The 23,980-nt window shown below is 40.0% G+C and overlaps 2 protein-coding genes across 3 annotated transcripts in view; one reads left to right on the forward strand and one right to left on the reverse strand.

Annotated features, from left to right (window-relative positions):
- Positions 1-7,261, forward strand: part of JARID2 (jumonji and AT-rich interaction domain containing 2) — a 227,255-nt gene extending 219,994 nt beyond the window's left edge. Inside the window, exons 16-18 of the mRNA XM_075705105.1 lie at positions 1,736-1,919; positions 3,480-3,587; positions 5,358-7,261. Coding sequence (XP_075561220.1) covers positions 1,736-1,919; positions 3,480-3,587; positions 5,358-5,534 — 469 coding nt within the window. The 3' untranslated portion in view covers positions 5,535-7,261. The remainder of the gene's footprint in view (positions 1-1,735; positions 1,920-3,479; positions 3,588-5,357) is intronic.
- A 901-nt stretch (positions 7,262-8,162) lies between these two features.
- Positions 8,163-23,980, reverse strand: part of DTNBP1 (dystrobrevin binding protein 1) — a 71,374-nt gene continuing 55,556 nt past the window's right edge. For both annotated transcript variants that reach the window (XM_075705531.1, XM_075705530.1), the window contains 3 exons: positions 14,244-14,399; positions 12,174-12,317; positions 8,163-8,908 (listed from right to left, as the gene is read on the reverse strand). In XM_075705531.1, the coding sequence (XP_075561646.1) occupies positions 8,661-8,908; positions 12,174-12,317; positions 14,244-14,399 (548 nt within the window). In that variant the 3' untranslated portion in view covers positions 8,163-8,660. The remainder of the gene's footprint in view (positions 8,909-12,173; positions 12,318-14,243; positions 14,400-23,980) is intronic.

The raw sequence follows: 23,980 nt of genomic DNA on the forward strand, positions 1-23,980 counted from the left end.
AAGTGGTTAAATACCTTTCTTCAGTTTTTCAACCTCTTGGCATCAGTAGCCGCTGTCAATCCATGCCTGTAATGGGTTTCGCACCAGGAACCCTTGTCTTCAGCATCAAGAGTGTTACACTACAGTTACAGAAGGTACTTTGTACGCAGAAAGTTGTCTTGATATAAACCACTGAATAAGCGAGCAGCTTGTGCATGGGTGCTAATGCATCTTGCATTAGAACTTGAACGTTTTAAAGAAAAAAAACTTCACACTCCTTTTTCTCTCCAGTGTTGAGGAAACATGTTTAGGATTTCTCTTAAGATAGGTAAAAAAAGAAAATATAATGTTGCCTGGCTTCCTGTGTAATGATCTTCTCTTTTGTTCCCTACCATGTAGTTGCTACCTATCTTTCAAGTTTGTGACAACTGGTACTCGAGATGTCAAGAAAGTTTTGATGAATGGAATCTACAAACTGTATTTAACTAACTAGCATGTTCATTTGGAAAATTTCCAGTGACATACTGAAGGGGAAAACAGCCCATGTGTTGTTTTAGTGTTCAGAAAGAAATACAAAGAGGTGTGCTGACTGCTTTACCTGCAGCTGGTTCCCCTGTGGGAATAATCACTTCCAAGTGCTTTTTTTTTTTTTTTTTTTTTTCCCTTGAAGAGGAAAAGTCTGCAAGTGCGAAAGGTGAAACAGAAATGTTGGTGCTTGCTGTTAGACCATCACATCGACCTCTATCAGAGTGGTTCTCAAACTTGTTCTTATGCTTAGGTTGGAATTCTCTGGAGGATATCGGTCCTTCTTGTGGCTGCTTATGTAAACCAAAATCCTGAACAACAAAACCTGAAAAAACCCAACCAAAGTGGAACACTGTACCACATTTTTTTCCCCTTTGTTTTGTTTCGCTTGCTTGCTCTGTGTCTTTCGCTGCCTCCTCTCCTGATCCGCCTTGGTTGCTCACTTTGCCCATGACATTTGCTTAGCTTGGCTCTCCACCCATCTTCAGCTGTGTGTGGTGGTGAGCTTTTTTATTCTCCCCTTCCATCTGCTCAGCGCACTCCACACTTGCTGTCTTCCACTCAGCTCCAACCCGACCTGCTCTCCTAATGCTGTATAGTTCAGCATAGGAAGTATTGTCCACCTTGCGGACGCCGTGGGTGAAGGGCGGCTAGAGGGCTTAGTCTTTGCTCTTAAATTGACATCTCCTTCTTTTTCCCCTGGGTGTACAGCAAGATCTTCGTCTTTTGGCACGATCACTTGCCCTGCTCCCCCTTTCCTGCCTGAAGCACCTCACGGCAGCAGGTCCTTGGTTCATCTCTGCCTCCTGACGAAGGTGGCTATGTTACTCCTGACAGCAACGGCTCCTCCTCCTCAGGGTGGCTTTTGGCAACTTCAGGAATGACAGTCATGTTAGCCACATCTCCCGACTCTCCACATGGCCCCAAGCAACCATCGACCTCCAGGAAGTACTCAGCAGTCCCCAGTTCTCTGTGGAGCAGTTTGAGAACCACTGGCTTGATACAGTGGTCGCTGTTAAAATCCGGAGATAGCTTTTGCAATTAGGCAGCATTTCTGTGGTGCTGGCTGTCTCTCAACATGCGTAGGGAATGGCACCAACCTCCAACAACACTCAGGGCTTTGCTGTGTGGAGCTAAGGTTTCGGTGATGATTGTGGTAAAAGGGCGATTATATGTGGCTTTGTGGTGGTCTGAGGCGATGCCAATGTCTAATTGCATAAAACATTCACAGGGACACGGAGCTGAGGCAGCGGCGGCAGCTTTATGAGGCAGGTCTCCATTCTTCAGCGCGCTATGGCAGCCACGACAGCAGCAGCACGGGGATGGATGGAAAGAAAAAGCCTCGAAAGTGGTTGCAGTTAGAAACGTCAGAGAGGAGATGTCAGATTTGTCAGCACCTGTGCTATCTTTCCATGGTGAGTAAAATGCTTTGCCATCGCTGGGGTGCTGTCCCCCCTGTTCTGACGTACTGTAGTGGAGTATAAGCGTTTGAGAGACAGCACGTGACTACAGAGCCATCTCGTGCGCTCCAAGCAAGACGCGCAGACGTCAGTTTGGTTTGTGTCAGAACATTTATCGCCTTGGGCAGCGGTGACAGAAGACAATGGTTAGTGTCAGCTAGCTTCCCTCCCCCTGTAAGGAAGGGATAAACCAGTCACTCGGCCGCTCTCGGCCGCCCACAGGCGTGTCTGCATTGCACTAGGAGGGGTAACAACACAGATACCTGCAGGTTGCCAGTAGTAGTAGGTCACAGCAGAACAGTTCGCTGGATGAGCTAGCAACTCAAACGTATGCCCCGAGTCTCAGGCATGCAGCTACAGCCCGTGCTGCGACAGTTTCCCTGCAAGCCAAATTGCAGGGTAGATGTATCCTATCTATCAAGCTGAGATGCTGTTTGCCAACCTGTCTGTTCAAAAATAGAAGTCGTGCCCATAAGCTTTCTTTCTTTTTAGAAGTAATTGCTTACTGGCTTTTGAAGGTGTGCTAACCACCGTGGTGCCACTTTCAGGTTTTTAGCTGTATGCAGAACACCTAGAAATACAGCAATTATTTCGTTAAAAATACCAAAAGCCCCTCCCACAACCTTATGTACCACTTGATTCCAAGATCAGGTATTTAAATAAACATAATACAGTGCGTGTGAGTCCATATTCAGTCCTTTTTTCTGTCATCTTTTGGGTTTTCTTTGTTACAAATGTTAGGTTTTTGATGGAAATACAATGTAACTGTTAAATGATGAGCTGTAGCTGTTCCCCTCCCTGGGACAGAATATGCTGAGTTTATACGTGTCTTTAGACCACTGAGCAGCTAAGACATGCTTAAGCAGGACTAGTTTGAAGTAACTTTAAAATGAGTTTGTTTAAAAAAATCAACCAACCAAAAACTCTTTAATTCTGGTCTGTTTGCTCTGGAGTAAGTGTAATCGAGGGAAGGATTTTTCCTTGTCATTCTTAACAGTAATAAGGGACAAAAAGTCAACTCGGTTGTCAAATTCCAAGCTGGAGTTGTAGGCTTGGCAGGTAGCCAGCTGAGCAAATGTGACCTCTGCTGAATAAGACAGTAGCTGAGGAATCCTGTGGCTAAGCTTCCGATTTTATCCAAGACAGCATTTAAAATAATGGGAAACAGCTGCTTTCAGGAAATCTTTAGGCTACACATTAGATACCAATAAAGCTTTATGCATATATCATTATTTGGATTTGGCCTTCATTACTATTGGTGTTTTTTTTAAAAATTGTATGTATTTGCCAACATTAGCATTCAAAAAGGGATATGTACTCTCCTATTCTTACACATTCTGAATCATTTCACAATGTGTAATGCTTCTTGTTTATGCCTCCTTCTACTAACTTGTAGTAAAATACAGGTTTAATAATTCACACACTGCAACGGGAAATACCGTGCATGTAACATGGCTACAATTTGGAGCTTACTGCACTTCTCCCCCCCCCCGCCCCGCCTTGCATTTTTTATAGGTTGTACAGGAGAATGAAAACGTTGTCTTCTGCTTGGAGTGTGCCCTGCGGCATGTGGAAAAACAGAAGTCTTGTCGGGGACTGAAAATGATGTACCGTTATGATGAGGTCTGTACAATACAGTTTTGTGATGCTGGTGAGCTTTGACACTGAAAACTTGGGACTAGACTTAGCTGCCCTACCGAGACCTCAGGAGACCCTGCTTTGCCGTTCGGGTTTTTTTTGGTGTGGGAAGAAGGCACTTGATTATGAGCTAAGTAAAAGAAATAGAGGGGAAACATGATTACAAAGAGGAAGCCTGAAGCATAAACCGCGTGAATATTTGTAACAGAACAGAGCGGCCTTTGAACGCTTTGGGCTGCCGTAGAGCACGAGGCTACGCTTTGACTGGTTAATTTACAATAACTTGTGTGCTTTAGGATGGCCTCTCTCTGGTGGTAACTGAAGGTTCATGCTGGCTTACTCCAGTCCAGCCTGACCCTTCTTTAAGGCAAACTTGTAGAGGACGTGTAGGTGAGAGGGCCAGGAATGGCTGAATGGCTCATCACAGAACTCAAGCCGGCGATTCAGGACCAGTGCCTGGGGTCTGGGCTGACTCCACACGGCCGTACGGGCAAGCAACGCCTCTCCACATGCCCACTCAGCTCCATTTGCGGGCAGCCAGCGCCTGTGAGGGGATGGGGGCAATGGAGACTGGGGGAGCGTTTTACTCTTAGCCCGAGCTGTGGATAGTGAAGCAGCGGGAGACATTACAAAATGAGCTTAGAGATCAGCGCTGGTACGAGAAGCTTTTTGCGACGGGCTTCTCAGCAGTTTCTGACAGATACGTGTAGAGGTGTGGGGAAACAAACCAAAAGGCCGACGTAAGTCTGGGGCAGATCGTTCCCTTGCGGATTTGTTCATTTTTAATTCTAGACTCTGTTCTGGTATCAGATACTGCAGATAGAAACAAGTACAACCTAAGAAGCCCAGACAACAGTGAGACTGGCTTTGTAGTGCAATGAACACTGAAGTGTTTCAGGAAGTTATTCAGAAATTTTAATGTATTTCTGTTATTCTTGAGATTTTTCTGTGTTTTCACAGATCTGTTAATTCTGTTGAGATTTTCAAAGCCACTCTTGCCAGCAGAATCACATACAATAATGATTTTTGCTAGGTTTTGTAGTTACAAAGTAGGTATTTTAGGCTGCGTTGGAAAAGGCAAGAAAACCTTTCCTTCAGCACTGGATGATGATGATTTTTTCAAATGTAAAAAAAAAAAAAACCCACTGTCACAAAGTTTCTACATTTCTGAAAGATATTAACTGTGTACCTGGTTATTATGACAGAATTTTTTTTTTTTTTGAGGGCTGTGAATGGGGAGAGAGATAAGCTGTGTGGCAAAAGCCAAAGTGGAATCTTTTTCTTAAAGAAATATTTAGTAAATAGTAAATTAAAAGCAATGTTACTGTGGATTTAAATCCATGGCATTTTTAATGTTGTTCAGCAGTTGGTAGTTGGTTTTAAATTGTATCTGAATAACATTTCTGACCCTAGTGAAGTAACCTTGCAGCCCAGCTTCTTTGTTCATTCTTGCTTAGTAGCCAAGCTCAGCTGTTTCTCATCCTTCTGATTACTGTCCTTAAGTTTGGAGTGGGGGGAAGCTTCAGCAAGGGCAGTATTTGGACTCCCACACAGTACTTTTAAAACTCTGGTTGTGAATAAGTAGCGTATGAGCCAAGCTTCTGCGTAGTTTGTAAATATATAGATTTCCACCCCCCGCCCAGTTAAGTGCTTTCAGTCAAAAAGGCAGCACTACATCTATGTCGATCAGAAGTGACTGGAGAAAGAGCAGATGCTGATTTGTGTTTTGGTTTTTTTTCCCCACTTCCTGAACAGGAACAAATAATCAGTCTAGTCAATCAAATCTGTGGAAAAGTATCTGGTAAAAATGGCAGCATTGAGAACTGTATCAGCAAGCCTACACCAAAAAGAGGACCTCGTAAGAGAGCTACAGTTGACGTGCCATCATCTAGGCTTTCATCCTCCAGTTCATCCAAAAGTGCTTCAAGTTAATCCTGAAGATGCCAACACTCTCATTTTGTCAATTTATATATATTTTTTGTAATTATTATACCATAGTTTGGAGTACTTGCTGTAGAATACAAGCTGTCTTTGCACTAGCTCTAAAGAAGATTTTCTTCTGGTTTTAGAGAACTAATTTTGTTTTAGCATTAAACTGTTGAATTTTTTTTTTTGTACTTAGAATAGATAGATACAACAGCAGTCTGATTTTTTTAAACTGCCGTATGTTCACTGTTTTAAAACCGGCAAGGGGCTGATAAAATATTAATTTGTATTGTCCCTATGGCTGAAAAAATAAAAAGCCTTTTTGGTAACTGTGAAAAAAAGGCTTTTAACCCATTTTTTGAATACGTTAAAGTTTGATGTGTTTTATAATTTGTTCTCCAGTCATGTGAGCAGATTTTTCTAGAGAGAAAAGGGATAGGAGACAAAAACTTGAAAGAAATTGCTTTACTTTGGCTGTCTTTTATTCTGTCACGGCAAGATGAGTTTTGTAATTTTTTAAATTGGAGAATACACACTTTCTTTGGGAGGTTATGGCAGCTGAAGATGGACTTTGTTTCCTAACTGTAGGCAAAAGGAGGAGATTTGGAGTATGTTCTCTTTTACCAGCACATCACTATGCATCTGTTTTGAGGGGGAAAAATAAAAATGAAAAAAGAAAAAAAAAAAAAAAAAAAAAAGAGGAAAAAAGACTGCCTGCCTTGAGGAGTCACGTGAGGGAAAACTGTGCCTGATTTCATTAGGAAATCCATTCTGTTATTTTTTTGGTGCTGTTGGCTACTTTATCAAAAACCCTTCAATAGCATCCTTTAAAAAAAAAAAAGAAAAAAGAAAAAAGAAAAAAAAGTGATTGAAGCCATAAGTGCTTCTTTTGTCATAGACGTGCAATCTTTCTAACATTCCATTTCCATTCCACTGCTGTTTTTCACACCTTTACACAGTCAAGCATTAATTTTTGTTTTGAATTTGTTTCATTATATGATCACATTTAGAGCCACTAGCAGGTCTGCATATTTCTTTTGAATGTGAAAATGCATTTGCTTTCATCTTGTCTATTTTTTCTCTTCATGTTGTAACAAAAAGAAAAATCACACCTTTTGTACATATGCCTGTAAATTTTTTTAAATACTTGAGCCTTTTCTTGGGGTGGGGGGAGGGATGGCGAAGAGACAAGATGAAGAAAAGCCTTACGTTTCACTTTCTTCATCGGTTGGATTGGATGCTTACAGGGTTTTTCTTGTAACATTTATAAGTGCTGCTTACATCACTGAACAACAACAAAAAATAATAATGGAGTAGCTGTTGCCCTTTTCTGGTTGTGTGTACAGTATGTGTGGAATAAAAAAGGGAAAATGTTTTCACAAACTGTTTTGTTTCGTAATTGAATTCAACAATACCGTAGCTACCCATATTGCACTGAGCTTGCCAGTGGTGACTGTCAGGAAAGTCCTATAATACAATTTGTTGGTTGTTGTTGCAGAAGACTGAACTGTTTTGGAATATTTAACAATAACATAAACAGAGTCAAGTGTTTTCAAATGTGGTTGTCTGGTTTTTATGGCCTTGCTGTGTACTTTTCCCTCTTGACAGTAAACTTCTGACTATGGCTTACAGTTTGACATTTAATTTATTAGCGCTGCTCTGCTCTCTTTCCTTGTAAGGAAAGACTTCATGTTGTTTATTGCCAGTTTTTTGTTTACTTTCCAGGTTTGTACTACGAGGTTTAATAAAAAAAAGAAAACTTTTTTGGACATTTTGTCTGTCTTCTGGGAAGTGAGTGAGTAAAGTAAGCTCCTTCAAGAAAAATGTCTTTCCACAGATGCCTTGTTAAACAGTAAGTCTCTAATTGTAGGTGGTGAGCGTCTAGCTTTCATTTCCCAGGGGGGGACAGGAAACGCTTTCTCAGGTAACAGGAGATGGAGTGAATCCTTAAGTAAACTGGCCGCTTCCCAGCTGGCGAGCAGCAGGAGATGCCTCACTCTCAGCCGCTGGCTTTGCCAGGGCAGGTCCTTGGAAGGGATCTACAGCACAGCTCATCCTTTTACTTACGCTGTTTCTGATTACATTCCTTCCCTCCGTGCATGAAGAGCAGGAGCCAGGAGCCTTCTCAAAGGGGAGCAGGTCCCTGCAAATAGAGCGTGAGACTTGACAAGAAACAGGTGTTAGACATGTTCAGACCTCACGTTTAGAGAGAAAAATGACTGCAGATAAAAACAGCAGCGAGATGATGATGACTATGGGTCCTAAGGTTTATAAAATGTACGCACTTAATTTATAATTCATTCAGGATTATTTCCCTTAAATTGCTGGCTTGCATCAGTGTAGTCAAACAGATGTTACCACAGAAAACTAAATTACACTGGTGCTCAGTAGAAATAACCATTTTTTTCTGAATTAGTCTCCTCTGTTCACTGTCACGGATAAAATATTTGGGTAATCAAGTAAAAGACATGGTTGGGATAGAAATACTTTATTTTAAGAGGAGTAGGTTTATACAGTGCTAAGATATCTGCTCCACGAGGAGTGTAACATTTCAATACGCATCTCTCCTCCTTTTCAGTTTCTTTTTTTTTTTTTTTTTTTTTTCCTTAACACCTATGATAACTAAATTGGTCCTGCATAAGAAATGTGAGAGAGTAGACACTGCTGCATTGGTAGACAAAGGCAGTAGGTAGACAGTAGGTAGTAAAGAGTAGAAAATAACTTTTCGTTTTGGTTTGGATCCTAAATCTTCAGTTGCAGCAGCCGAAAACATGCAAGGAACAATTTGGGTTCAGTATTACACATCAAGTCTAAGTATTTCCAATCAGCCATTTAAAGGTTAGTGGTCAAAGTGACTTGTATCTTTCCCCTTTAATTCTCTTATACATAGTATATACAACAGTTTTACTGCTCCCCTGAGCCCCAAGACTGCTGTTAAAGTGTGTGTGCTTTAGGCGCTTTTTCTTTTTTAAAAACCAACCTCCACATGACTGGCAATTTTGTAAAAAGGCGGTATTACTCAGTAAAAAGATCTGGCTGTTACGCTTGGTTAGCAAATTGTTACACAGGCAAGCTCTTCATTCACTTGTTCATTCATTCAGAAGTCATTCTTAAAGGATATGGTTTTAAGATTCAAATAGTCTGAGAGTCACTTTCATCACTAACATCAGAAGCGCCCTTTCTTTCAGTTACAGCAGCGAGAGCAGTGTCCACTTGAACTTCCTCTTCATCAGACTGAATAACTGGAGACTCTCCTTCACTTGCATCTTGGCTGGCAGAATCGGTACAGGTTGATGACAGCGAAGACAGTTTCTGTCGTAATTCAGACTGGCTCGGAACCTGAAGACTTATCTCATGCACGTAGGTGGTGGAGTCGGGCCCTTATAGTTGGAAAAAGAACAACAACAATGAAAATCAAGCTGTGGCTCAGCAAGCGAACCAAGAAGTTAGTACATTAACGGAGCTCAATATTGGTTAATGAGTCGCATTCAGGCTGGTTTGCTTCTTTTGCAAAACACCAATAAAAACCCCTCCCAAAACACAAAGCTGCCTTTTGGCTTTTCTGAAGTTGATCTCAAATACAAGCCACAGGCTGGTTTTAATTTGTTTCTGATGGTGTGTATGTCTCTCGCTCCTTCTAGTATTGCCAATGCTTGAGATCAAGTAAGGTGAGATTGCAGTGGTATTAAGTCCTGACTCTGTTAAGAGGCATAGCTCATGTCCACTTCGCCTGTTAGCCAAGACCACTTAACCCTCCTAACTCTGATTTTACCAAAGTCCGTTCAGACTTCAGCATGTGCTGAGAATCATCACCAACAGGAAAATCCTCCAGACAAACTGTTCAACAGAATTGACACAAATAAACCTGGGTGAAGTTGAAAAAGAGAAGAAAAATAACTGGGAGATAGGCAATAATAGTGATCTCCAGTTTTGACTAAAAACGAAGATGCAGAAGCAAAACAAATTCATAGCTCAAGCACACAGGAATGGGATTTTAAATCTATGCTTCCTCCATATCCTATGCAAAAAGACTTCTTCTAAGCAAGTTCAGTGTAACAGTGTTTGCAGTTTGGGAGTTCAGATTTCAAAATTCTCTTAGATCCTCTTCTCTGGACACTTCCTGGCAGTAAATAAGAAGGAAAAATAGGGAAACATCTAAATGCTCTTTCTGTGTGATTTGCCAAATAAAGCCCTTTTTTCCTTCCCGACTATATCTGACAAGGGTGCCCCTAGTCAGGGCACCCAGCTTCAGCACTGAGTAACCTTAGTGAGAAAATACTCTTAAAAATTCTGTGGGATTTTGTATCAAAAGGTTTCAAGAGGGTCGGATGGAAATGAGCTGATCGCTACACGTTACCTCTGCTAAGGCTGTTTGCAGAGCAGTTCACACTGTATTGCCTTGTGACTGGTCCCCATAGTCTGACCAAGTATCTGAGTTAAACTGTACCAAGAAAAGAGTCGTAACAGCACCTGGAGGCAACAGGGGCTTGTTGTACTCCACACTGTTGCTCAGGCACATTCCTTGCCCTAACTAGCTGCAATCCTAAATTCCAGACCTAAACTTGGACAGCAGGTAGGCCTGTATGTGACATCATTGCCTTAGCTTCTCTGGGACCCAGGAACTCCAGGGGGAAACGTGCCCTCAGCAGGTCTCCAGTTTGAACCCAAGTTGATAAACCACATGCACGACTCTGACAGCCGACCAGCCTGCCTGGACTGAAAGCACCCTGCCACTCCGACCGACCGTGTCAGTCCAGGATGTCTAGCAGGTCCACTGAGTTGCTTCTGTGGGTAGTACATGAATTTATACTGAACACAAGTGATACCAGGAAGACGTTTTTAAAAGACACCTGTCTTCATGTTGCGCACCCCAGCATGCATTAGATTAATTTACACAACACGCACACGGAGGAGGAGTTTTCTGGAGTGGCAGAGGTGAGTAAATTTTTCAGTTCAACTTACTATCATGAAATGTTGCAAACATTGCAAACAAATGCTGCAAAAAATGCTCATAAGCTGGCAATGTTAATAGCAAGACAAATTTGAAAACCTTTTAATGTCTTGAGCCAATTTTCATTTTTACCAGTTACTAAAATAACTTACCTGTATTCTGTGGTGTTCAGTAAAATTGTCAAACAAATCTTGCCCTTACCAACCCAGTACTCCACTGACAGTACAATGAAGAGTTTACCTTATGAAGACTATTGTGTATTTGGCTTGATACTAGGGCACAAGTTCCTTGGCCCTAGATAGGGCACTATCTATACACACACACTGTAATACAGCACAAAATAAGTTCCATATTTTTTTTCAAAGGCTAGTAAGTTTTACATCTATTTAGGAAAAAACAACCACACCTAGCAGTTTCTACACTTCCTTAGATAATCCAGTTACGCTGTTTGTTGTTAAGACATGAAGCTTCTTGGTCCAACATCTGCCAAAGACCCAGCAAGGGGAAAATAGTCCTTGATTCTGTAACTACTCGCATGCTCAGACAATGATTAAATTTAATAATGCCTGAATTGGATGTTTATCCAAAACCAGCCATCTGAATTTAGTTTTTGCAATAAAACATGAAAATCTTCAGTAGTCAAGCGTGCCTTGACTACTTACCGTAAGCTTTTCATGTCCACAGCAGGTAATAAGTCACCTTTACATAGGGAGGAAGAAAATTACCCCAGGATATTATTAAAACATTTTTCTTTACATATCCCAAAATATAGGATAGAATTTAAAGCACACTGTTTCTTCACTGTAAGTAGTTTTATAAAAATACTTCAACCTGTATTTTCAAAAGAAATCTAAGTACATTTAAAGGAGCTTCATCATCTCCCACAAGAAAAATTATTTTGGCTCTTATGGGAAAAAGCATTTTGCTACTAAAATAAGTTTCTAATTAAGAAAGCACACTTCCTTCATGGATAAAGCATCCAGTATTACTAATTACCTGCTTTAAGCAGATCCCTCATCATGCTGCAACTTGCCAAAACCTAAGTCTGGTTTTGTTCATCAGAACACATAAACAAAGTTTTGGATTAAGATTAATTTAATCCAATTTAACTAATATTACTAGCAGTAAGAAGGCTACAGAAAAGAGCTGCAGTATCGGAATCACTATTCAGAAGCTTCCAGAGCATTGTCACGTTTTATACATACGAACTGCTGGGTTGAACCATGTAAGATCTTCAGTGAGAGATATTCAGAGACATTACACAACTGGTCAGAATTTACTTCAAAATGCCAAAATTCTGGACATATTCTAAGCGAGCAGTCTTAAAAATAAAAACCTAATTACCGCAAACTTCTGTTGATGTTTGTTAAAATGTCCTGTATTAACTTTGTATTGAGAAAAATGCACCTTAAAAGCAGTATGTAATACATCACCTACCCATACTGTGACAAATGTAACATGAAGCTGTAGTAACCAGATGAAAAAAAAGAGACAGTCCAGAAATATCAAGCAGTTTTGCAGCAAGCTCTCTTGTACTGCAACTAAATGCTAATGTTTTGAAAACCACTAATGTAAAATATTCAATCCACATAAAGTGTAATGATTTATGAGATAACACAATCCATTACAAGTTAGAGCAATTCTGGCGATTTATCACTTTGTCTCTAAGCACGCTGTCATTACTAGTATCATACCCAGCATGGGAGAAAGCACATTATTGTCTTCGCCTCCCGAGTTTAAAAAGACATCAAGTGCTTCTTGGTCAGACATGTCCATTAGGTCCATCTGTTCCAGCATGTCCACATTCACCTCCATGGAAGACATACTTCCAATCGGTTCTGTAGTAAAAATAGTGCAATGAGCAAACTGACAGTCAGCTACGTCATGTTATTACCTACAAAGGCTTCAATAGCTGCTATAATTGTATGCGTTAGTAATAATTAAACTAGATATGGAAGGAGCACACCCACGGGAGCTGCTCAGCAGCAATCTCAGCCCAAATCCGAGAGTACTCTGTGCAATCTTATTTGTGAAACTAATGTCCATTACTGTTTTTGTAAAAGAAAACATCTTTAGCAACAATATTTACAGCAAGAGCATTGTCAGAAATACGCTAGGATGGGGCTCAGGGGCAAAGATTGAAACTTTCCATTTTGTAACACTCCTTTCCAATTCTCACAGTTAGAAGTCTTTTTAGAGAAAAACAAGCACATTTAAACACACAATCACTAAATATCAATACACAAACGGACATGAAAATTCAGAAATAAGGATTAATGTTAACAGACAGCAGCCATTCTTCTTCCTCATTCAATCAATCAGTCTAATAAATGACAATAGTATGTCAAACCTAGGCTGATATCCAATATCTTCTCTCAGCATGGGGATTTCACATTATTAATTACTCAAGCAAACTACTTATTATTGTCAATATTATACTGACAATTCATAAGGGAATTAAATACTTGGATGCACATCATCTTCCTTGAACAATAAAGCACACAAACAGAACAAGTAAGTTTGGGGTACTCAGATTTAAGTCCAGTTGCTGCATGTATAACATCAAATATTATAATGATCAGTTTAATGGTTTATCTCAATTTCATAATTACACCACTAAAAGCCTTCATATGCAAACTGAGACAAAATCCTATCACTTTACTGTGGGTTTTTTTCCCCAATATACTACAGCTGCAGGATCAAATCTGTCATAAAACCAGTTTCTTCGACATATGTGGGTTCTGCATTATACTGCAAAGCTCAAGTTCAGAGAGTTAGGTATTCTAACCTTCTAACAGAGCCACGTATGCAGTACTAACTAGCCCATGACACTTTTAGCCTAAGTGGTCTACATATATATAGATGTAGAAAGAAGGAGACCCAAACTCAATTCCTTCCTAGACCAAAGGAATTTAAAACTTAGATATCCCACCTCTCAGAAGGCTGTCCTAGCAACCAGTCTAGAGCATCTTGCAGGTGAGCTTTTATAGCACTCATGCAGAAAATGGAAATCTTGGATTGTATTCTCTGCTCCGACATTACAAATGACGGCAGAACTGGTCTCGGAGCAGGGGCAGAATCTCTACGTTTTTTCCCGCCACATGACTGACATAATCTCCTGCTTGCTCGCTTTCTGGTCCTGCAGTCCCTAAGTTTTGGCCCAACAGACGGACACCTCCCACACAGAAGTGTCTGTAGTCTATGGCATTCTTGCGCTTTAACTAGTCAGGAGACGCCAGACTTGAGTCATCTCATAATAAGGAGAGAGCTTAATCTGATCTCCCATGTCCTAATCACATACTCTGTATATTACACAGACAATGGAAATAGCTAGCACCTGGGAACTGTTTTGAAATACAACACTGAGCTTTCATCTGCACTTTTAAAACTTTTCTGAAGCACCTGCTGCCGGGTGACAATCCCAGGCTTTGGAACTCCAGTGGACAGAAGCGGCCACCTCCACCCATATTTTTACAGATACAGATGCACTCTTCAGCTGCAGAGAAAAGTGCTGTTCCAGATGTACTTCACTGCTTTGCATTTCCTCAGACACCAAGCAGAGAGTCTGACTGATTTTTCTATGTTGTCTAGTTCCCCTGGACCCCAAAGTTTCTTCAAAGAGCCTATCTGAAGTTTCAATTCCACCCCGGAAGAATTTAGACACTGCGACGCATCAGCTGTAAGCATTAAAACCGTTGCTGACCCCCTCAACAATTTTTCTCCAAGTTGTGAGTTTGTTACACAGAAGGTATTTTAAAACTTGCCTCGCCTCTCTGCTATCTGCAAGTATCCTGTAGAAAGGTATTGCTCCATGTCCTGCTGGAAGGCTTCTTCAAAGAACTTCTGACGTTCCTTTAGCTTCATCTGCTGGGTGTGTTCCATATCCAAAACCTTCTGTGCATGTTCAGCATCTAGCTCAGCTGAGCGTAAAACAAACAAACAAATGAAATAATGCATGTGTAATTCCCCTGACACTCAGAATTTAAAAGCTACTGAACCAGTTCAATACTGACAGACTGTTACTACACACTGTTAATGCAGGCTGTAACAGAAGGCGGCTTCTGCGCTTTGCAACTACATTTTAAAACTGAGAGGATAAGACATTTATTAGGCAGCATAACCTTCACATTAAAGTGATGTCATAAGTCTTTATCTTGAGGCAAGATGCAGATTCCTTGAACTTTATAAACGGCAACACCTGAAAGCACTGTCCATCAATAACTGGGATTTCAGAATTCTGCCAAAAAAAGCTATCACATAACGATGCTTCTGCTGTCGTATGTACCTAATACACACAAAAGTAATACTTTTCATTTGAACGTTGCAGCACATTTCCACCACAATACAAGTGGAAAGATATATATGTATGCATGCTTGTACGTACATACATATAAATACACATACATACATATGCGCGTACTTGCACATGCGTCTAAGATTCTGTTTTTGTCAGCCTCCAGACAGACTGGAAAAATCCTTTGAAGAACATCCTACACGTAGTGCAGGTACATATCCACAGAAGCTGTGCAGACAGCCTGAGTCGAGAGGAGGTAGGTAAACAGCACCATTTTCAATGACACCACCACAGTCATTAACGTCAATATACAGGCTCTCTCCTCTGTATATAGCAGCAAAGAATGTGCCAGAAGATGATGATGATGATGATACTGACACCAAAAAAAGCAGGCCCAACTGCCATGAATTACTAATATGACAACAAACAGAAAGGGCCAGCTTGTATAGCTTGTACCGACATACAGTGACAACCAAATTTGCTTCTACATATCTCTGCTGGGTCTCAAGAACTTCCTCTTTCCTCCTACAGCGAAAGGAATGTTACACTGAATATCATTAGAAGATCTCCTTCCCTCCTGCTTTGCTCTACAGGAGTCACTGACTGGCCAGAGGATGTAGAAAGAAAAGAATTGTTCTGTTTAGTGAAGAATGACATCTTCTAGAATAAAAAAGATGTGGTGGCTATTGAAGTACTAACTCTAGTCAGACCACTATTAGAATATGCTTTGGAAAAAAATGCTTTTTAGGAGGAATATATAAACTGGAACTATTCCTCTCAGAGTTCTCTCTTCATTTTTCTAAAGCGGTTTCACAAGCTCTCTCCTTACAAAAAAAAAAAAAAAAAAAAAGAGAGAGAGAAGAGAATTTGCTAGCTAAGCTGCTGATGGAAAGGACCGGGGTGTCAAGAAGAGCTGCTGGTCTAGGCAATTCTACCCATTAGGGGAAGCTCCAGCAAATACTGCTAGGTAAAAATTGTCCAAGCTTTCACACACCAGACAGACAGAGCTAGAAAATGGAATCCATACGGATAAATGCTGAAAGAGCGTAAGGTTTTCTAGGACAAGCATCATGTCAGTCTTCCAGGGAAAATGTTATGTTAATGATATTTTACAATAATGAAATTCATTAAAAGCATTTACCATTATGGAGATTATTATCCAAATGCAGAACATGTTTTATTAAACCAGGCAAAAACATCAGAGGGCAGTAATTCACTCTGTTGCCTGCATCAAGGTCCCAGATCATATACAGAAGCAACTGAGCAGTGATAGTTGCCAAAAGGAGCCATAAAACTGGACTGACACACCAAATATCCATTCAAACATCAGTAAATAAGCAGAAATCTTTTTCTTAAAGCAGATTTCAGAAGTAAAAACATCGGTGTATAATAAGGAGAGCATTTTTCTTTTAAGTCAACACCTCTTCAATATCAATTACAGTGTGGTGTACGACGACTCTATGTTCCTTGGAGCAACTCCTTTACTACAGTCCCGAATGATGAGCAATTATTAATAACATCGCGTATGATGCAGAAATGCTAGTCAATTGTAATAATAAAAGCCAGCGGCTCTCACTGACAACATAAATTTTCTGTCTTTCTCATAATATGTTCTGACAGTTTTGCACTCTATATTGGTACTTCAGGATATTTTTAACGCCAGAACAGAGACATATGAGACTGATACAACTTTTTTCTTAGTACTGCAGTCTGTTTCTTTCATTTTGCCTAAAATGTCCTGTTAACTATTGAAATTGTCACTGGCCAAAGCCAAATGGTAACAGCTACCTGCTGTGCTAACGTATTCTAAAGAAACACAAAATACTCTAGCTGAAGAATTCTCATAGGCTTGTTCTCCAAAGTCAGTTACCTAGAGTTAACATCAACAACCTTGCTGCATGATTTCACGCTCTGCCAGGTATAATAAAAGTTGCTTGGCTAAGCAAAACCAAACCGTTACATGTGGGGTTTCTGTTGTCAGAAATGCGAAGGATGGCTAGGTGAAGCTGACGGTCAAACGTAAAACAACAGAAAAATGCTGTCAGTTATTACATTTTTTACATTTAAATTAACATATTACATTATTAAATTACAAAGCTATTCAGAATGATGTTTTCCAACACCAAGTGTAGTTTTACATGTTTATAAAACACTGAATAGAGCCAGCACCAGAGGAGTTCTAAGACAGACAAAAGTATATCCATATACCCTCATATGCCGTTCATGTCCACATACCAATCCTCACAGACATCGCCGAGTCCTGACATGCTTAAAATATTATTGCATTTTTCCTTTCACTATAAAATTGTACCTTTGAATTACTAACTGCACCTATTTCTTAATCACACTGCTGTGCACAGGAAAAAAAAAAAAAAAGACTACAGAGAAAACGCTAATTCACAATTGATGCAGACTTACAGGACTTGCCATGATAACCCAAATAGAAGGTGACTAATTCTACACCAGCTATGACTTTCAAGAGAACAGAACCAAAAGGAGGCAAAATATTTCTTAAAAATTGGAAATTCAAGTGCTGACGTACAGCCTTCTGCACCATTCCCAGGAACAGCCCCACGGCCAACCCACAGCTCGCCTCCCTCGCAGCCACACTACAACTTACAGCCTGCCTCCTCCGCAGCCCAAGCAAAGAGGCAGCACCCGTCCACAAAACTTCCACTTGCTACAAAACCTCATTTTCTCCAGCGCTGCTGAGCAACGCGCTATCCCTAGCCTTCCACTCGCTATGCAGGCGCTGAAGCATGGAAGTTGGTTCTACCTTGGAACCACTCACCCCAGCCTGAAGCAGCCTCTGGGTACGTGCAGCCCTCCTGAGATACTGTGCTGCCCTCGCCTCCGCTAGCCAGGCAAGGATTTATCAGCAAGTTTCAGGGGACAACTACTTCTACAAACACCTCAGCATGAGAAAAAGCCATAGTCATTATCTGCTTCTGCCTCTGTGGATCCTGCCTATATCGGCTAACGGGACCTGGAAAGCTGTACCAGCTAATTCCAGTCATTAAAAGGGCTGCCCTGTGCTCTTAAAGGTCAATGGGGAAGCGGGGAATAAAATAAAAAAAAAAATTAATTTAAAAAAAAAAAAATCTGTGCCCGGAGAGTAGTCCTTATGTAGTCCTAATGCACTGATTTTCCCTGTAGGTGTTCCCCCCCTCAGCCTCTTTTCTAGGGAAAAAATTCACCATATAGCTGTGCAAATAGGCCAAAGGCTTATAATTCAAGAAATTACAAAGGCTTATAACTATGTACCTCAAGCATAAAGGACACTATTTTCTCACATCATTCACATGACTGACTGACGCTTCCTCCAAATTAAAATTTCTGCCGCAGTAGCTAAAGTTTCTGTCCAAACAACAAGCTAAGTGACCATTTTATATTTAACCTAAAACGTTTTCCAGTTATACACAACATATTTCCTGAATAAGTAGGGCTAAAAAAAAAAAAAAAAAAAAAAAAAAAATTAGAAGAATGACTACAAAAAACCAGCAACTGAAAACACTGGTTGTTGAGATTACTAACACATGCCTTAGACCTAATGTGGAAGATGTCAAGTTGTTCAAATAGATGGCTTTCTGGTGCTTTCATACTGTTATACAATCAATTTACTTTCCTTCAATTAATTTATTATGGTCCTTTATAGTTCTCAAGTGAACTAGAATCCATAAATGTACCTGTTTTAAAAAGGGAAAGGCACAGACTAATAAAAAAAAAAAAAAGGAGCTTAGACTAAATGCCCTTTTCCCCCTGCTCTTTAGTGCACCTGTTTTCTGTAGACTCATTCAATCAGACTGTAAAATGTATGCAAGTATTCTTCTCTGGGATTTTTGCTTTCACTAAAGATACCAAAGTTTCAAGCAGCCCTTGACTGAACTCACGCCAGGTTTTTGATGTTCCCCCTGGATGGGGGGCCCCAAAACTGGACGCGGTACCTAGACGTGGTCTAAGCAGCACCGAGTAGGGGAGGATAGTCCTTTCCCTTGATCTCCTGGCCACATTCCTGTTCACACAGCCCCGGATGCCGTGGCCTCCCCGGATGCCAGGCGTGCTGCTGGCTCGTGCCCAGCTCGCTGCCCACCGCACCCCCAGAGCTGCTCCCCCGCCAGTCGGTCCCCGACTGGCCTTGCTGCAGGGGCTCCACCTGCCTGCGTGCAGGGTTTTGCATCTATACCTGTTAAATTTCATAATCTTCCTGTCAGCCCACTCCTGCAGCCTCTCTAGGTCGCTCCGAATGGCAGGCCCTGCCCTCGCTGTGTTAACTGATCCCCCAATTTGGTGTCATCTGCAAATGAGAGTGCCCTCCATCACCTCCTCCAGGAAAGACCAGTGTGCTGCTGGTTACCAGCCCGACGGCAGAGTATCACCCATTAACTGCTACCCCCTGAGCCAACCAGTTATTCCTCCATCTTGTTGCTCATCTATCCAGACTGCAACATCATCATTTGGCTACAAGAATGTTGCGCGAGACTATCAAAACCTATCAGTAAGCTGGCTATTCACTAAACAACTGAAAGCCTCCAAAAATCACGACGACAAAAACATAAAAACAGACAACAGAAGGCAGACAACCAGCTAAGTAACTTTTCAAGTGCATTATAACTTAGTAACTTATACTTGCAACTGCCTCATTACATACCCTTTTAAGTAAAAATACCAAAGCAAGAAAAGACGCCAGGGAGCGCTTCAAAGAATGCAGTTTTTCTCACAAATGTTGAAATTATTCTTGACAGGATTTAGAATACGCTTTGATAGTATGAGGGAGGAAGTTCAGAGCACTCTTGCACTATACTTTGCTGAGAAGTGGGGAGAGACTGTTGGCAAAACTTGAAAAAAAATTGTAAGATACGTGAATTAGGTACACACAGTCTTTCTTCCAAGTAGGAGTGAAAAGAAAACAAGTAAAAACTACAAGATTTAATTGTTTTTAAAATCTGATTTAACAGTCTCTTTACAAAGTAAATTTTTTTTACCAAGGGTATATTCAAATAATTACAATCAAAAAAATTAAGTCCTGATTCACTAGAATGTGAACTCAGGATTTCACTGGACTTCAGTGACAGAAAGATCATCTCTGTTGGACATTTATTGTCAGATGACTCTCAAAAGCCTGCATTTTTGTGAAGAGATATTTTACTAAAATTAAGATTATAAAAATTATTAAAATATTTCTTCATTTTAAAAAATCAGGCATTAAAAATTACTATGTATGTCTTGATAATTTCTAACGAGTGTTTTTATAGATTGCATCAGAATATGAAAACTCCAATTAGCCCAGAAATAATCCAAGTCAAGAGGAAAAGCAGAGGTTTTACCAGTGCAGAGAAATGATTTTTTAAGTTGCCCAATACGCAGCTTCAACAAGCTGGCTTACCTTGGAAATTCCCTCTAAACAAACAAATTGCTTACTTGATATCCTTGAAAAATACAGAATAAGCCTAAATTAATATCAGAATAAACCACTGAAAATAACCACCTGTGTATGCCAAGACTCCAGTTACCAAAGGAGCACCTGGAGGAAAAAGCAGCTTCCGACGGGCGCGACGGGAAACACAGCTTGGGAAAAAGTTTCCACATAACTCCAAACTTTATCTGGCTACCAGGAAATCATCGTAATTAAGAGATACTAAAAATATGTTCCACCAAACAGCAAATGCATGAGTCGGGTTCTAAAAATGTAAACACATCTAGGATTAAAAAAAATAATCACACAAACTTTAGAGCCTCACAGTGTGTGAAAAGCATATTAGAGCTTGACAGAATTAGGATCTTTTGGGTCAGCCAAACAAAAGGTTATTGCATTTATTTTACTTTCACAGTTCTCATCAGCGCTCTCGTACTTTTTAAAGCCTTGTAAAGTATGTGACCTTTCTAAGGCAGACCAGTGGCTCGTTACCGCAGATGAGAATACACCCAAGGTATGGACAAACTGCACTCACTGAACAAAGGTTTGGGTTTGTTTTGGTTTTTAGACAGTGAATATGGCACACATTGTAATTAATGTCGGGGTTCAGACAAGCCTAGAGCATCCAAAGTCACATACAGAAGCATAAATCTTGCCTTGCACAACTGCACTTTTTCTGCAGTAAACCAAGCAGAATATCCTACATAGCAGCCATATGGCACATTATATTCTTTCGATTGCTTTCACCTTTCTCTATTCTCCGCAAGCTTAAAAATACACTAGGTTGAGGACTCCTCTGCAAGGTGGTCCACAGCAGTATAATGGACTACCGTTTTAGAACTAGATTTCCCGTGGTTCAGAAACAGTAGGAACACTTTTGGCCATTTTGTTTCTCATAAAAAACATCCTGAAACATGAGTGTATTTGCCTACTTGTGAATTTTTTTAATTAAGAGCAGACAAATTTTCACGCCTGCAAATGTGGTAATCATGAACAATTTTAGACTTGTTTTAATTGGTTTTAAATATAGTCAAAATCATCATGGACATACTGTTCTACAGCACATTAGGGTTTTTTTCCACACTTGCTTCTGTATTTTCCTACCTTCAGATGTGCAAATGCATGTCTTGCAAAGTTTGGTAATGTTACAGCAAAAGCTTTAGGGGGTCAGAATTCTCTCCTCCAGGCCCACACTTGAGTGCTTCTGTGATAACAAATCTACAATCCACTATTTTCCAGTTTCCTGGTTCAATTTAATTTTTGGTCCCCAGAACACTAAGTGACAATAACTGCCTGTCTAGAAGACAGGATTTAGTAATGTGACTTCAGTGGAATGTGAGCACCACCACAAATCGTCCTCAACTTGTACCAGGACAGGCTCTGTTAGGAAGGGGATCTTCTAACTCCCCCGTTCCTCCTTTAGTCAGATTTCTACCCAACTGAAAGAGAAGAAAAAGTGACAAGGGAAGGATAACATTAAGCTGAGCCTCCCTAGCATAGAAAGTTAAGTCCAAAATAAACAAACTGGCAAGCATCTGAGCTCATGTTTGTTTCCTGCCTCCTTGCAAGTCCACCATTTACGGTAAGAACAATAATTCTGCTAGTAAGCTGCAAAGTATTTCTTTTCACTATAAATAAGCCTGACAATGTCACACGTATCTTCAGTACATATAGGTTTATTTGTGAAGACTATCTGGCTTTAAAATCTAGCCACACACTATAGACAAATCCCATTATTACAGAAATTATACTTGCAAACAGTTCAAATGACTCAGCACTAGTTTACTGTCATGAAAAGTTGTATTTAATGCATACACTCTCCAATTACTATTTTTTCTGTCTCACCTCAAAATACTAATTTTCAAATGGAAAAACTAATCAATAGCAAATCTAAACCCAAAGTACTTAAAATAGAAACCACAACATTGCGGTATTCTAATTCAGGTTTGTGAAAGTCCATGAAACCGTCCCAAATAAGATTAATAACATCCCATTATCCGAGTACAAATTGATCTATCAAACAATTTAATTACTATTTTCCATTCCGAAAAGCTAACCACCTTTGTTTTGGAACTGGAAGGCTCTCAGAGACAGGCAAATGGCTTCTGCTACTGCAAGAACAGTGCTAATCCTAACCTTTGCACAACTCTGAGATATTTGCCTTCTAGATCAAGTTATGTGCATGGGTAGATACATAAATAAATTATGAGATACTGTTTTGCTGTCACAACACATTGTGCACGTTGAAAATATGGGTTCCACAACATGGCAAATCAGTCAGCAGGTATCAATTTTTACCTGTCCTTAAGCACTAAACCCCAAACACTTGCTGTGGTGAAACTGTTCTTCACCCAAACTATAACCATCTTCAGATACACAGGCTAGCAGAACAATACCATTCAGTCCTTAACTAAAACTTGCCTCAAAAAACTGAAGGTGAGCAAATTATTGTCTTCTTTCCTACTAACTAAAACAAAACAAGGGTTTTACTCCATATATTTGTTTCAGAATAACCAGTATTCTGATATGAATATACAATTTATACCTCCCTCTCCAGACGGAGGGCTAGAGCATGCCAAAGAGTCCTACAGGCTTCGGAGCCAAAAGGCATGAGCTGTGGATTCAGTCTCAGTATTGTTCAGTCTAGTCTGACTGACTTCACGTTGACAGCGACTTAGACTTAAAGAGGGCTTGTTTTTTTAAAAGACATACTTTAATACAAGTCTTAGGTTAACGTATGCAATGATTGCTCAATCAGAAAAGAACAAAACCTACCTTACACAAAAAAAATTATGCAACCAGTTGAAAGACAATTTGATTTTTTCACATCTCTTCCACATGGCAAGGCATTCAGTATGCATTATGTAAACTACATTTGATAACAGATGTGCTTTACAAATGTGTGGCAAATAACACTGTACAATGATGAAACTTCTATGTCCATCAGAGCCCTTAAAACATTTTTATTCAATAGCGAAGGAGACCATTTTGCAAATTCAAATTATACTTGAAGTATTTGATGCTGGAAACTGTTCCAAATCATCATTCTTCTCTCATCTGAATCAGTCATCAAACTAAAGTTCTGAAAGCACAAAGCCTGTGAGTGTTACTGTAATCAACTGCAAGATCTATTTCTCGGTTATCAGCAGTGGTTTTCTGTTAGTGTTAAGAACATTAGGGCCTCATTACTCAAACTTAAACAGGGCTTTTAACAGAGCCTAAATTTCACACTTTAACCAAGCAACAAATATATCCCTTATTTCTATAAAAACAGATTCTGTGTCCAAAGATGCACATGAGGTACTTAAGCTGTAACACGTGTGGCTGCCTGTTTGGAGTGGGCTTGATCAATATGAAAGGACCAGGGATTAACTACCAAAGAAATAAATAGGAGAAAGCATTGGAAGTTTTGTTGCAATTTCTTTCTATTTTAAGCAAAGTATAATGGGGAAAAATGCTACTAGTTAAACCTAAATATTCAAGTAGTCAGAACTGCAGGACTGCCAGTGAAATCACTCTCTTCCTCATGTAGAAGCCTAGGTTGTTTGCAATGTCAAAGTTTCACATGCAGTAATATTTTAGAAAGACCATAAGCCAATCATTATATCAGTAGCACACAAAGAATACTTGGAGTATTTCTTTTTTCTTGACACCTTAAGTCTATTTCCTCTTTCATTTCTGTCAAAACAACTTCTTCAATACAAGCAAAAAAAAAATTGCTATTCATTCATCCTACTACTGCTGGTTTTATTTCTTCATTCTTAGAAGTTAAGAAGAAAAAGGGCCATTAGATT

This window comes from Pelecanus crispus, chromosome 2 (genome assembly GCF_030463565.1).
Source record: "Pelecanus crispus isolate bPelCri1 chromosome 2, bPelCri1.pri, whole genome shotgun sequence".
In the NCBI taxonomy this organism is placed as follows: domain Eukaryota; kingdom Metazoa; phylum Chordata; class Aves; order Pelecaniformes; family Pelecanidae; genus Pelecanus; species Pelecanus crispus.